Source organism: Channa argus, chromosome 16 (genome assembly GCF_033026475.1).
Source record: "Channa argus isolate prfri chromosome 16, Channa argus male v1.0, whole genome shotgun sequence".
Classification (NCBI taxonomy): domain Eukaryota; kingdom Metazoa; phylum Chordata; class Actinopteri; order Anabantiformes; family Channidae; genus Channa; species Channa argus.
The window spans coordinates 1,194,098-1,208,927 of record NC_090212.1 but is presented as its reverse complement, the minus strand read 5'-3'; the positions used below and the strand labels follow the sequence as shown (position 1 = coordinate 1,208,927).

Here is a 14,830-nt window from a genome sequence, read left to right as displayed (position 1 = left end):
AGTCATTGTACAATAACCTTCAAATTCCAACAATTTAGTATGTTACATTATGTGCCCACTTGCTTCATTGATCATTTTGTGAAATCTATTCGATCCATTTAAAAAAACTATAACAAACAAACATAAGAGTACATCTACACTGTTAAATCAATGCCCTAATCAAGTCAATAAATTAATTAGATTATTAGTGCAGTGTAAATCATGACTTCAGTTTCATCAGTCTGCCACAACAGCAAAGTTATCAAACTGAGCCAGTTCAAATGACTGTGTTCCTATGGCAGCCCAACCATTCTTTGGATTCAGTATCACTGCGTTCTTCCATAGTGTGTATCCGTTTAGACTCCCTGATGCATACTGGCCCTGGAAGACAGACAATCACAGTGACAGGCAGACATAAACACTTTAGTACAGACATTCAACCACTTCAACATATGTAGTATCACTTTTTATAGACTCCTAACATCTATCTATATATATATATAGATAGATGTTATATACACTTACATATATACACCTGGTTGGACTTTTTGGGAGCTCAGAATGCATTTTGATGAAATGTTCCATTTTTCTTTTTAATATTATTCATTACATTACATCTATTTACAAAATCATTTTATTTACACATGTCAGATCAAATGTGTAAGTCATTCTTTTTAAATCTCACCCAGTTATTTTAAGCACCCTTTTGGGGGTGTATGTTGCGATATACCTATAAAATCAGAAATGCATAGGAACTGATGAGCTAATATGCACACTGCAATATTTATTTATTTCTCTCAAGTCTTATAGTAATTTTCCTTAGTTGGGGAAATTATTTTTATTAGCACCTTTATTGCTGAAACTTTTGCAAACCCAAACACACTGAGCCGGGGTGAGTTTCATGCCCTAAAGCTTAGTTTAGTCCACTGATGTCATGTAATCCTTATCTCAAGTTGAATCCACAATTTCTAAAACCGAAGTGAATATATAGAGAGAGGGAAAAAGAAAACAGATAATTTATAAATTGTTTACTTACATTTACAGTGAGTGATAAAGTGTACCACCCATATGCACGGGTACCAGACTTTCCCTCTGCCAGTACAGTCTGACCTTCTGTTGAAGCAATACAGCATTAGACACCAATGAGAGGTCCAGCAATAACAAAGCTTTGGACTATATCTTCTATGGAAAAAAATACTTTATTAATAACAATGTTGAATTTATTGTTAATATACTAAAATCCTACATCTTTTGCCTGTTTTTCAGTCTGTAGTAAAATGTGTAATGGTGCAGGGATTGATCCTACTGACCAAGATCATTGGTAACTTTGTAGGTGCCATCTGCAAACACCCAGAAGAAGACTCCTTTAGCACTGCGGACTGACTCGCCTCCTTTATTTACCCGTGCTGCTATGAAAACACCACCGGTATACATTCTTTCAATGAAGACATCGCATATAACTGTCAGGTCCTGCCTGTAATACAACAGGATATGGATAGAAAACCACTACAGTTTACTTATTTGCAAAGATCAGTGTACATTTTTAAGGTTCTTTAAAGTCCTGTCATCTCACCACTGATAGTCTCCTATGACACTGATGGTTTGGTCCGCATCTGCCACCCATGTGACAGGTCGCTGAGTAACAACCTGTCGTAAAGTGAAGATGTGAAGTCCAGGGTCAGTCAGGTTTCTGTAGTACTCAAACACTCCTGTCTGGTCAGCAAAGTATGGGGCTTCAGAGAACAGAGGGTTTGCTACGAGGGAATAAAGGTGACATTTACACCATGAGGGCTTGAGTGTAGAAAGCATGAGTTAGACAGAAAATACAACACACAGTGGTAAAAGTACTCATGACTACTGCCTAAAGCAATGCAAACATGACAAATCTGTAGCTGAAGTATTGTGAAATGTAATCAAAGGGGCGTTCATTATAGTTTTGTCCAAAACTTTCCGTGAACAATTATTTTAAGAAATGAATTATCATTTGGCTTCTGTACTTACGAGTATTAAAGTTGTCCTTGTAGGCTTTAGGGAAGCGAGCTGAAGGAGGTGGGTCTGGATACCCACCTTTCTGTGCTGTTGTGATTGTGGTTAAGGTGTAAACTTCATCTTCAGCCAGATTTAAGGTGAATGATCCATCCAGAAGCTACAATTGTCATAAACAACTCTGAACATTTTATGGAACAAGAACCTTTTTTTAATACATTTCTAAACTGTCTTCACCTTCAGTGGCTTTAGTTTCTCAAAGAAAGAGGGCTTGTTTGTCTTGAAGTTAAACTGTGACCGCCATACTTGGAGCTCCTTGATGAAGGCCTGGGGAAAAGGAACAATGTTAAATCAAAGGGAATTACTCACCAACAGTTTGATAGAAAGTCTACTTACAAAGGATCCCTTCAATTGGAACGTTGCATTCTGGGATGTCAGATTGAATGGAGGGAGTGGGGGTCTAATGCAGACGGAATGGTTATGAGTCTATAAAGGCAGCAAAAAACCCTTCATCAGAGAAGTTTCAACTGTTAATGTGTAACTACAGTCAGTGCATGTGCAGTTGGAGACCTGACCCCTAAGTTCAGTTTGAAAACTGAAACTTTGATATGCAGATCTATTGTCTTCATTTTCATCTTGTCTCTTACAGTAAGTAAGGAGATCGTTTTGAAGTAAATAGTCCACTGTGCAGAACTTGAGGTGAAAACATTACCAGTAGGGCTTTACCTCATATTGTGATGATTGTTGACAGTACTACAATTTGCAATTTTGACATAAATAAATTTGGTGTCTTGAGACTGCTTGTTCAGAGATTACCGATCATTTTTAAATGGCAGTAATAGTTGTAATATGTGTTTCAAATCAAGGTAGTTCTTTAGAAATAACAAAATAATATACCAGCTATTTTACTCTTTATTCTAAAATCTAATATTGAAACCTTAACAGTGAATTAGTGCATGTTATGAAAAAATTAAACTTAAATTAAAATTTACAAAAACAAGGAGAACTAGTTTACCAGGACAAACAGTGGGGTTATTTCGACACATTCAGAGCTAATTCATGCGTCTTTTGATTAACTGAATATACTGCTCCCCCCACACACTGAACACAGAAAGCCCTCTTAAGGCGGAATGATATTTCTTGACTGACTCTCTCTGTGACTCTCTCTCTCCCTCGCTGACTCTCTCTCTCTCTGACTCTCTCTCTCTGACTCTCTCTCTCTCTCTCTGACTGCCTCTCTCTCTTCTCCTGTGTTTTGAGTTGCCATCCAAATAGATTTACATTCAAAGGCTGTATGTTTATTAGAACGCTACAGGGTTCTTTAAATTTTGTGTTTTGAGCATTTCAGCTTTAGGGAAAAAAAGCTAAATAAGAAAGACTGGGTTTGCATAAAAGTCTATACTTCACATGGGACACAAACTATTTGCTTAATGACAAGTGAAATAGTTTCACAATTTAGCATTTGGTCATTGTTCTCTTCCATTTATATAGGTTTATGAAATAATGACAAAACACTGGACATTGTAGTTCTCCATGTCTATCAAATACATCATATCCTTGTCTTAGCAATGACTAGGTAAAACAAGGAAACTCTAAATACTTCAAATTCTCTCTCTTGTCTATGTAATTTTTTGCTCTATGCTTCTGTGAAATTCAGTTTATCAGGTCCTATCCCTTTTATCATTTAAATTCTTTAATTATTTGTTAAGTGTTGTGAATTGTTTACATGCGCATTTAATTTCAATTTCTTCATTTTGTGGCTTGTTAAACTAGAAACTGCCCCTTGTGGACATGCATGTCCAACACATGTAAACATTACCTGAACGTGGACCACGTATGTACGTATACATGCAGAACACAGAAGTATAACCCCACCTTTAAACACTGCAAATTCAAAATGGGTTTACTGTAACATTCTGTATAAAAGTGTATTAAAGTTCCATAGCAGCAGCATAGTGGTGGTGGTGGTGGAGTCATAGTTGACTAATGGTCAACCAAATGAATGGGACAACATCTTCAAAACTGGCATCGGCCGATGTCTGCGCTCATGCTGGCTAATTGATAAAAAACAGTCTGCAGACAAATAAGCAGTCTAGTGTGAGAATTTCACTCGCAGACAGCATGTAAATGTGTCTATTATTTGGTGCATCTTTGTCTATGACTCAACTGGGGGGTGCATTTCAGTGGCATTTTGTGTTGCACTAAAACAGGCAACCCAAAAGTTCAGAATACAGGAATGCCTAACTTGCCATGGTTTCTATGACAATAGTAAGGTTTCCTTTCCCATCGGTCAGGGCCACATAACTTCCACCATCTACCAGATGTCCAACAGTCTGCAGGTAGGTCCATCCTGGCTGGGTGAACTGTGTGGTGTGGGCTACAGAAAAAAAAAAAAAAAAAAGAAAAAAAACAACATCAGCAAACATATTGTTAAGTAATTTGTACAAACTCATTAGCCAAGCACTGGACAAAGCTGTTCATCTGTCAGCAAATTAACAGCTGCACTGCTTTAGTAACTCTGTGACTTATTTGATTTTTCCTGTTAACATAGCCCATAATAGCACAAGAGATCTATCACTACATACTGTAATAGACGTAATACAAACCTGTGATCCAGATAGGAGACTCGACCACATAGTTTCCACTCCAGGGCTCCTCAGCTGTCATCAGCCCGTCTCTGCCAAAAGGCAGCTCCTCATAGTAGCTGGCCACCAAGTTCCAGGAGATTGTGCTGAAAGATGAAGCAAGCATCGTAACACTGGATTAACTTACGTAGTTAAAGTCATTCCTGGACTCACTATGCTTTCTGGTTCTCTTGATTTGATGACTTGTATTTTAGTTTTCCTTTACTTAGGATAAACTGAGTACATTTTAACTTTTGTTAAAAATGAATGTAACTATTTTAAAAAGTAAATGCCACGTTAATCAAATACAGCACTTGGTGAAAAATGTATTTATCCCCAGAAGTGCTGATTATTGTGCCACAAAAAGCTTCTTGGAGTTTCTTACGCAGTCATGTTCCCATTGACGTAGTTCTGGTTGAGGATCCGAGCCCAACAGCCCCCCCCCACCTCATCATTGAAAGTGCTGTAGTCCTCCGACGACCACAGCTTCTTTTCCGTCTGCAGGGCCTCCTTCACTGTGGTGGTGCCTGGGTAGTGGGCCCTGGATGTCATATGTATTACATACATGGTCAGGTTGATATAATAACATAACAGAGCTCAACAACCTGTAGCAAATGGGTGTCCAATTGTGGAAGTGCAAGATCTAGCGTCACCAACACACATATGAAGAGAGCACCAATCAAACAACCCAAAAAATAAATAAGTTAAACCGAAAATTTAACTGATGAAAAAAAAGTAGAAAAACACATTCAGCTCTGAGCATTTATGCTTTATCTGGATATTAAATTGTTGTTTCGCTATGTTGTGGGCAGTTCAGGCAGTGCAAATTTTTAATAACAGTCTTTAGAGAATTCACAGAATGTCATAAGCACTCTGATAGTGTCTGTGTGAGTGCCATCCGTTTGTGTCATATGCAAGTGTCAGCATTTGATTGTCAGCAGGGAGGAACAAGGAAACAAAGTATATAAAGCTGTGCTGTAGCTACATGTTATGTTGTTAGTAGTTTTGAGGAGTTAAGAGCACAGCAATATCTAACTGGAGCAAAATGACACAGGCAGGTATATTTACATGCAACCGAATGTGTGTCAGCTGAGCAGCTAATTGTGTAATAGATTGCTCAACAAGCCAGGACATGCATTTAAGGTTTAGGTTAGAAGACTATTCTTACTGATCTAAGAGGACAAGAGATTGGCAGCAGATATGAATGCAGGAGATGGAAACTTAATGTGACATTTCACTTCAGTTGGACTTGAGAGTTTCTGTCTCCACAAGAGGTTTTAAAAAAGATGATATAAGCAACACACCATGAAATCAACAAGCACACGAAAGAATCCAAGATAGTTGCATGCAAAATATTATCACAGGCATATCAGTTATTATGTTAGTACTGTGGCATGTTATCAAGCATCATAAACCAAACACTCAAAACCTTTAGTAATGGCGACTGTCACAGCAACATTAAGAGTAGCTAGCAAAAGAGGCATCATTCTCAGAAGAATCCTACCCTATCACATCTACAGCGCTGCTGAGCTCAGAGTCGAGCAGCAGGGAGAAAGCAATGGGCTCCCACAGGTTGTCACTGGCTATGATCTTGACCCACTCCAGACCATTCTTATCCAGAGTGTACCGCAGCAGCTAGTACAGCCAGTCAGTCAAACAGGGAGAAGGAGAGCAGAAAAAAGATTTACACTGTGACAGTCTGGGCTTTGGTTTGCTTTACAATATTTGCTACAACCACACAGAAATCATAAACCTGTAAGTACAAATGTAATAAAAACTGATTATAAAGCTGCATTAAGAGTGGGTTTAGCAGGGCATTTTCAATGAAAACAGCTGCCTATAGTGACTAAATTAAATTATTTAGGATTAGCTTTCAGGCTTTAAAACTAAGTGATAAGCTCAAAGACTAAAAATGCACTGTATTGCTTTTTTTTTTATATTTGGGGTCGTTTGAATTGTTGGTCTGACAAAATAACACCACTTGTGCAAAGGCATATTGTACCATTTTCAGATGTTTTCTGGAAATTAATAAAACAAGACAATGAATTATTATAGAGAATAACTGTCAGATTATTAGGGTTTAGTAAGCTCTAGTAAGATTTGTAAGAGGTGCATTATGGTGCATTCACACTTCTGGTGTCAGATCCCTGGGACAGTAACAGCCATCAAATCCCAGTAGGTTTAGAAGAGCTCCACTTTGTGTAAATATGCTGTGGAGGAGATCAGTGACAGCTGGGCAAGAGCTAATTAGAACCAACTTAATAAGCAGAGAATAGGTTTATTACCTGACATGAATTATTTTAAATTCAAAGGAAAATCTGATTGCAAACACACCAAGTACTGATTAACTACTAGGTGTTTTTATCACATTATACAATGTATGTTAGAAGAACACACACACAAATAATTAAATAAAAAGAAAGGCTTTTAAAAACAAACAACCAGGCACAGCATGTTAAATTAAAAAAAGTTGCACTCCTACCCACCACACAGGAGTGTAACAGTGTAAAACACAACGCACCATTAGGAATACTGCTTTACTAGAGTCCAGTCATTTGGCACTGGTCATGTAAATGCACCATTAGTTTCTAATTCCCTATTTGATTAGCTTCTATTTATTTCTTCTAATTATTTTGTCATCTTGAAGATGTATTAGCCACATAAATCCATGTTCATGTTATTTTCTTTAGTTACTGCTCTTGCATGAAATGTTCATTTATTCTGCTATAAATTTAGCAGTTAGCAACTGCTTTCTTTTGAATGATCCTTATGAATTTAATTTTGTAAGTGTTATTGCATTCCAGGTTTCATGGACGCCTATGTGCTATACATGTTTAATGTGCAAATAGAAAATAAAGAATATTTGCTGGATATGCTACTTCACCTGACACCGACTGAAGAGATTTTCATTTAAACCCTGGTAATAACTGCATGTGGGCTTGTCACTATACTCAATATCTTACACATTATTTGATCCACTATAGTATAAAACAAAAATAATTTAAACAAATAGGGCAGCTTTAAAAACACTTAAGATGCTAAGCGTGCTACATCAATAGTGATAAAGTCATGCTTTCCAAAAACTGCATATATCACATTAATCTAGAAACAGATCAGAAAAACAGCCACAAACATTTGGCTCACAGTTCAGTATTAAAAATATAAGAATAGCTAGATGACCAGCACACTTTCACCATGTGTGCATCAATTGTTTAGTCAATCATTTTTCAGGGATCCAATTGCCGTTTGATAAACTCACATCATTGCATGGTGGAAGTCATGCCTTTAAAGCCCAACATGAGTGATAAAAACAGTATTTTTTTTGGTCCTTTTGGTTTATCCCATGAGTTCAGGGTTGCCACAGCGGATCATTGTCCGCATGTTGATTTGGTCCAATTTTTACACCAGTTGCCCTTCCTGACGCAACCCTCCCCAATTTCAGGGCTTCCCATCCCCGCACAGCTGGGGATTCAGTGTCCTGCCCAAAGACACTTCGACATATAGCCGGGACTAGGGATCAAACCACTGACCCTGTGGTCCATGGACGACTGCCTTACCAACTGAACTACAGCCGCACAAAGGCAGTATGATTGGGTCAAATTAATGGTCATAGAGTCAAACTTTCAAATGTAGTGCAGCATGGCCTCTTAGTTTGACAGTACTTACCCAATCACCTCAATGGAATCATTAAGAGACAGGTCAGAGATCATAGAATTAGCGATGCTCCAATTGCCATCTGCTGCGATGATGCCAACACCAGTTAGACCAACTTTATCCAGCATATTCCGGAGCACCTTGGCAACAAAGACATGCTCTCAGAGGAACCAATGTTGGTGGCTGCTTTTCTTTTTAATTTACATTTTGGGCTGAGCATTTGTCTGATCAGTGACTAGACTTTAAAAGATAAAGAGATGAGGATTACCTTGATGTACTTGCTGTCATAGCTTCGCTCATTCCAAACCTGAACAGATGAAAATGAGTTTTACTAACACAGCAAACATATCCAGATTTATTGTTCTTTAGTGCTGAAACTCAATCCAGTCTTACATATAATATTTCATGCAAAAAAGTAACATGCAAGATAAGTTACAGTTGTTTTGATCAAAAATTATGGAACCTCTACTAAACAAACCATATTATACTTTTCTGTATTTTTAGGTGTAGCTTAACTGTTGTGCTGATGGGTGTCCATATTGAGCAACACATTTACAATGGTGAGTTGAGGACACACCCCCGCACACAGAGAAACTAAATCTCATGTCTAAATCTCAAGGCTTTCCTGAGAAAGCTTTTCAGCAGATTTACACACTTTTACTTTTCTCTTACATGCCCATAACATACTGAGGTGTTGGCCAACAATAGTAGAAGTCTGTTTATGGATTGACAATGTTCGTACGTCTGACTGCCAGACTGAACTCTTGTGTCCCTGAACACACATCATTTCTAGACCCGCAGCTTTTGACAAATGGGTCTGCAGGCTACATGATTGTTTTTTAATGTAAACCCCACGCACAAAGGAAAATGATCCAGTAAGAGTCCAGTTACAACAAGAAGAGCGGAATTGCCCCTCCAACTACCATCCCAACTTTATGGTAAAAGATACATTTTCAGTCAGCTGTTTGATTAACTTGCTCAGTAGCATGTATATGCACGTTATTTAGCTTGAGGAACTCTAAAAAGACTTTATTAAGGACTGCATTTACATGTACCTAAGTAACAGGAGAATAGTATTTACAAGCACTTAAGAAACGTGGTTACTGGCAATCCGCATATACATGCAGCACCAGAGTAACCAGATTTTTCCTCCAACTAAGACTTTTAGAAGCCTGGCACATAAACTTTAACTGTACAGTGACAGAAAATGCTTATGACTATGGTTTATGACTTTTCTTTTGTGCAGCAGAGTGAAAGTGCAGGGAGAGAGACAGGAAAAAAGGGGACACACAGAAGATCTACAATGGAATTTTTTTTATAATTCACAGAGGAAAGAGACTTATTTGGACCTCAACAAGTCACTTTGTGTTGGTTAAATTTTCTGTCAGACTTTAGAGGGACTTTGTTCTAAATACGAAGCGGCATCGCTCCATTAATGATCTCTCCTTGACCCATCTATCCCTCCCTCCCTCTATCGATCTCTTTATATATAAATATAGAAAGAACACACACACACACACACACACACACGCACACACGGAATGACTGTTACCTGACACTGCGTTAATCTACCTGCATCTGTAATAACTCCAGTTAATGGCTTAGATGTAGGAGCAGCAACATCAATGCAACAATGCAAGAGTCAGATTCAAATAACAAAATAAAAAATAAAAAAGGACCAACCACCAGAAGCAATAAGATGATCAAACAAGGGGAATCCAGATTATCTAATCAACTGTATATTCAGAAAGCTAAATGTAGCACATGTAATATTGCTAATTATCTCCAAATATACAGAACAAATTGTCACAGTTTAAGATATGCAGGATTTCTGCAACAGATTAGGTAATAGAGTTCCTGTCCACCCACATTTTTACTTATAAATAAACATGATTATGCAAAGGTTTTGCTTTGTGCCTGATCACTTGACAGCTCATGTTTCATAGGGAAGTTATCTTGTTTACACAATGCTGCTGAGTCCATGGTTAAGTTCAGTGTCATCATTACCAACAATAAGGCTGGCCAAAAGTATGAATATAGGGGCAGAAACACATTCAACATAGCAAACTGCATACTATTCATTTTCTAGATAAGGGTAATGTTTCTTTGCAAGTAGCCAAAAAGAACAGAGAGGGTAAAAGGCAAATAAATAAAGTAGGTCCGCAGTTCTTGACAGCCAAGCACCCACACACATCCAACATCCTGTTTTGATATGGCCACTTTCTCATTTGTTCTAGTTCTGGTATTAGGAAAGAAAGAGAATAAGAAATACGCGGGAACACATTTAGTAAAGTAAAGCAACAGTCATTGCACTTGTGTATCATCTGACAACATCTAAATAAGTCACCTGGGCGACTGTGGCGCAGGAAGGCGGAGCAGTTGTCCATCAATCTCACAGTTGTAAGTTCAATCCCCGGCTCCTCTGGTCACATGTCAAAGTGTCTTGAGCAAGACACTGAACCCCAATTTAGTTGCTCCCGGTGAGTGTTGGCCAGCTGCATAGCAGCTCCCCCATCAGTGTATGAGTGTGTGTGAGTGTGAATGAGCGCCAATAGGTAGAAAAGCGCTATATAAGTGCAGAACATTTACTTGTTTATAACATAACACTTGAACAGTGTTGAGATTAAAAAGTAACCAAGTACATACCCCAACATACTGGATGTCTAAGTCATGGTACATCTTGGCGCCAAGGATCCATTTGACCACATATTCTGCTGTGATGTCTGGGAAATCATAGGGCCAGTTCTTACCATGGCCCACCCAACCAGGAAATGCCCAGGGCAAACCTTCATAAAGACACCAACCAAACATATGCAAGTATGACAATTTTTTGTTACACCAATGGACACAGGAAACACTAAACTGACAACCCCCAGCTGAACTTTAATCAGTCTTAAGTTTATATGCCCAGTAAGATATTTTCAATCAGCCCTGCATATTGTTAGCAAATGCAACATGGGTAGTGTTTATGAAGGTTGTAGCAATTCTGTGACATAGCAAAGAAAGTGTCCCCTGATGCTCAATAAACCTGTCCAACCATATGTTGTAAAAACCTTGTAAAACTTATTAGTTCATTTAAACAATCTTATGATGTGTTTGTCAGACCTTTTTTGAGCAAAGAGCAGACAATAAAATGAATTCTTTACCTATGAGAATGATGTTTGGGTTCCTCTTCTTGGCTTCTTTCATAAGCCACCACTCATAGCCTCGAAAGTAGTTCTCATCATTTTCATAGTGCATGTGGGACGGCTCTGTTCCATCTGAAAATTATACCAATCCAATTTCAAAACAATAAGATACAATGAGATAGCAAAAGTGAAACCATTTGTGGATTCCATGTTTTTTGTGACCCTTTCTTTACTCTCTCTACTTGAGTAAAGAAAGGCATGTATTACATGATAACTGTTGTATAATCTACGTTTTGTTGTTGTGTCTTTATATAGCGCTTTATATATAGCTGGCATCACCAGACTTGTAAGTTCTGGGGGAAAAAACTCATTCACTACTGTGCCGTGCTGTTATAATACATGCAGAATGTGGTTGGTCATTATGTTGCTTAAATGAGCAAGACTTATCCTGGAAAAGACAGCATTCGGATGGCAGCATGTGGTGCCAAAACCTATCGTGTGCACGTAAGTGCGTAAATGTATGTGTGTGTATCTACATACATTTACATTACATACATATATCTCAACTATCTCTCAATTAATGCTCACAGCCAGTTACCCATGCCATATGCATTAAAGATGCCAGCTTTTGAACTGTGTACTGATAAATTGTCACATGGACCCTCTCCTCTTTAGCACAGTTTCCATGATTTTGGGCGACTGTGGAGCAGGAAGGTAGAGCGGTTGTCCACCGATCTCACAGTTGTTGGTTCAATCCCCAGCTACTCCGGGCAAATGTCGAATTTTCCTTGAGCAAGACACTGAACCCCAACCTAGTTGCTCCTGGTGAGCGTTGGCCAGCTGCATAGCAGCTCCCCCATTGGTGTATGAGTGTGTGTGTGAATGGGTAAATAAGAAGCAGTATAAAGTGCTTTGAGTGCCAATAGCGCTATATAAGTGCAGACCATTTCCAAAAAAAAATCCAATTCTGACAGGTTTTCATCACACTGGCCTGATGTCAGTCAACCTTATTAGATGTTAGAAGTAATTTTGTTTCTTATGCTTTTTCCACAACTTTTCTTTGTCTTTTGTTGTCCCTGTTTCAACTTATTTTAAATTTGCATTTTCGTTTGCATTTTCATTGCATTTTATTTCATTTACACTACACAACTTTGTCTGTGGTCGCAGTGTTAAATATTACTCACCAGTAGTCTGAGCATCTCCTCCGATCTCTACCTTTAGCATGTGCAAAGAGGCTCCGAAGTTTGGCTGTAGAATGATAAAACAAAATAGTTAACGCTAGTTTCTACAGTCACCTCCAAATCGTCTGACTGACTTCCTCGCACCTTAAACAAGTAGTCCAATATTTGACTCCGGTATGGCTCCGCATAATTGACCAGCAACCGAGATGTCGCCTACAGGACATTAAAGGGTAAATTAACGTTACTTTACAAAAAGGTTTATTAGCAGTAAATCCAGAATGCTGATTCTAATGAGGACAATTCCGATAACAAACCAGGAAGTACTGAAACAAGGGCTGAACTCACCCCTCCGCCACTCAAGCCTCCAATTCCGTCAAAAACTCTCCCCAGTCCCAGTTTATCGTCCAGGACATAAGTCTGAGATGAGCAGAACCGCACAGACAAAATGAAACACAAAACAGACAAAACCACAGTCCGCTCCATCCTGGAAAGCTGCGGGTGGCCGCCAATACAAGCAGTCATATGCTTTCTGTTCGTCACATGACCACGCGATAGTTGGTCATGTGCTCTTATAAATGACGTCACGTATTTTTTTTCATGAACTTTTTAAAATGTACATTATTTTAGTCGTGATTACATTTGTATGTGTGTGTGTTTCTGTCTGTCTGAGATTGTTTACAAAACCATTGTAAAAATAAAGTTACATGGAGAATTCTTGCATTCATAATCATACTTCAATAAAAACAACAAATAAAAACTACTATTTGCTTGTAAGTTCAAGTACAAATGATGTGAACATTTTTTTGTGATTTGTCGCTCCATATATATGGCGGTGCATTGCATTCACCAAAGACAACAAATTAGAGATCGTATCCCGTAATTACAAGATACGTTTCGATTCGTACGAGATCCGTATTTCGTACGAGTTACAGAACTCGAGAAACATAACTCTGGGATACTTTTTATTGAAGTAGGATTATGAATGCAAGCCTTCCCCATGTAACTGTATTTTTACAGTGGTTTTATAAAAAAATCTCAGACAAACAGAAAAACACATGCACTCACGCACACACAAATGTAATCACGACTAGAAAATTTGCATTATAACAAGTTCATGAAAAAAAACGTGTCTTGTAACGAGAAACGAGAAAACTAACGTTATGTTTCTCGTAATTATGAGATCCGAATTTCGTATTTACGAATTATGCAGATACGGGACTTAGATACAGGTCCTGATACGGGACTTAGTCAAATCATAAATATGAGAACGTATCAGAACTTGCCTTATAGATTAATTAGATTTTTAGGATGTTTCAGTATCACAGTAGTCCTAGAAATCTATTACATATCTATTAGTTCTATTAATAGCCAATTTGGCATGTAAAAATTGAGTGTAGAGTGTAATAATTTCTAAAAATCCAATGTTCAAGATGTGTAGAAAAGGTATTTATTTGTCGCTATTTAAGACGACAATGGCATTATGGTTTAGGATAACTTAATTTAATTCTTAATTCTCAATTTTATTTAGGCGATCCAAAGACTTACTGAATATGATCTAAATATCAATTTCCATGTTTCATTTTCGACATAGAATTTTAAATAATGTCACATTAAACGTTAAAGACTTTACTTGTGTGACCAACTTCTACAGGAAACCGGTATCGTGTTGCCATGGATACGATGTGTCACTCAGTTTACTTATCTGTTGACATTTCGAAAACCTAAATCCTCCGAATTTTGTATCTACATTTCTGTTTTACAATAATGTATTGGACGTTTTGAAAACTATCAAAGAACTACTGTAATACTGAAGACATCCTAAAAACCCTAATAATCTAAGGCAGGTTTTCAAACGATCTCATGTTTATGAGATCACTCTCGTATCTCGTATCAAGTCTCGTATCTCGTAAATACGAGGAAAATAAATACAAGCTACGAAATACGTAAATACGAGATCCGGATCTCGTAATCTCGTAATTACGAGATAAGGTCTCAGATTTTTTGTTCTTTGGTGAATGCTATGCGCCGCCCTAACAGATTGTAGTGACACAGTCTAATAATAAAAAAAATACACGAGGAGCAGATAGGGACGTAGCCTCTGGATGTCACAGGTTGACTCACCTTTGTTCTTTATCTTTTTCCTTTCCTTTGCTACAAAATGATTCCTTGTCTCATTCAGTATCACCCTTATGGTTAATAAACAAAATTATTAAAGTGCTTAGTAATGATTTAGGTTGCTTTCTTACATAAAAGGGTGAATATTTATGTAATCACAAAT

General features: G+C 37.8%; 1 protein-coding gene across 2 annotated transcripts; it reads right to left on the bottom strand.

Annotated features, from left to right (window-relative positions):
- Positions 1-67: 67 nt before the first annotated feature.
- Positions 68-13,100, bottom strand: galcb (galactosylceramidase b). Of its 2 annotated transcripts, none has more exons than XM_067480007.1 (17): positions 12,898-13,100; positions 12,697-12,765; positions 12,556-12,619; positions 11,390-11,503; positions 10,890-11,029; positions 8,512-8,550; positions 8,256-8,383; positions 4,975-5,130; positions 4,572-4,696; positions 4,215-4,342; positions 2,362-2,451; positions 2,203-2,292; positions 1,981-2,125; positions 1,553-1,733; positions 1,290-1,453; positions 1,016-1,092; positions 68-360 (listed from the first exon to the last, which is right to left on the bottom strand). In XM_067480007.1, exons 1-17 carry the CDS (start codon positions 13,072-13,074, stop codon positions 217-219), a joined length of 2,031 nt encoding a protein of 676 aa, XP_067336108.1. In that variant the 5' UTR covers positions 13,075-13,100; the 3' UTR covers positions 68-216. The 2 variants fall into 2 exon arrangements, with proteins under 2 accessions (XP_067336108.1, XP_067336107.1); XM_067480006.1 differs by lacking the exon at positions 8,256-8,383 and adding an exon at positions 6,094-6,224.
- Positions 13,101-14,830: the final 1,730 nt, after the last annotated feature.

Excerpts from the sequence above, each read along its gene's own strand:
- galcb (XM_067480006.1), bottom strand. The coding sequence starts at position 13,074 with ATGACTGCTTGTATTGGCGGCCACCCGCAGCTTTCCAGGATGGAGCGG. Across the intron at positions 8,551-10,889 it reads TAGACATCCAGTATGTTGGG|GTTTGGAATGAGCGAAGCTA; the intron begins GTATGTACTTGG and ends TCATCTGTTCAG. Across the intron at positions 2,126-2,202 it reads AGAAACTAAAGCCACTGAAG|CTTCTGGATGGATCATTCAC; the intron begins GTGAAGACAGTT and ends TGACAATTGTAG.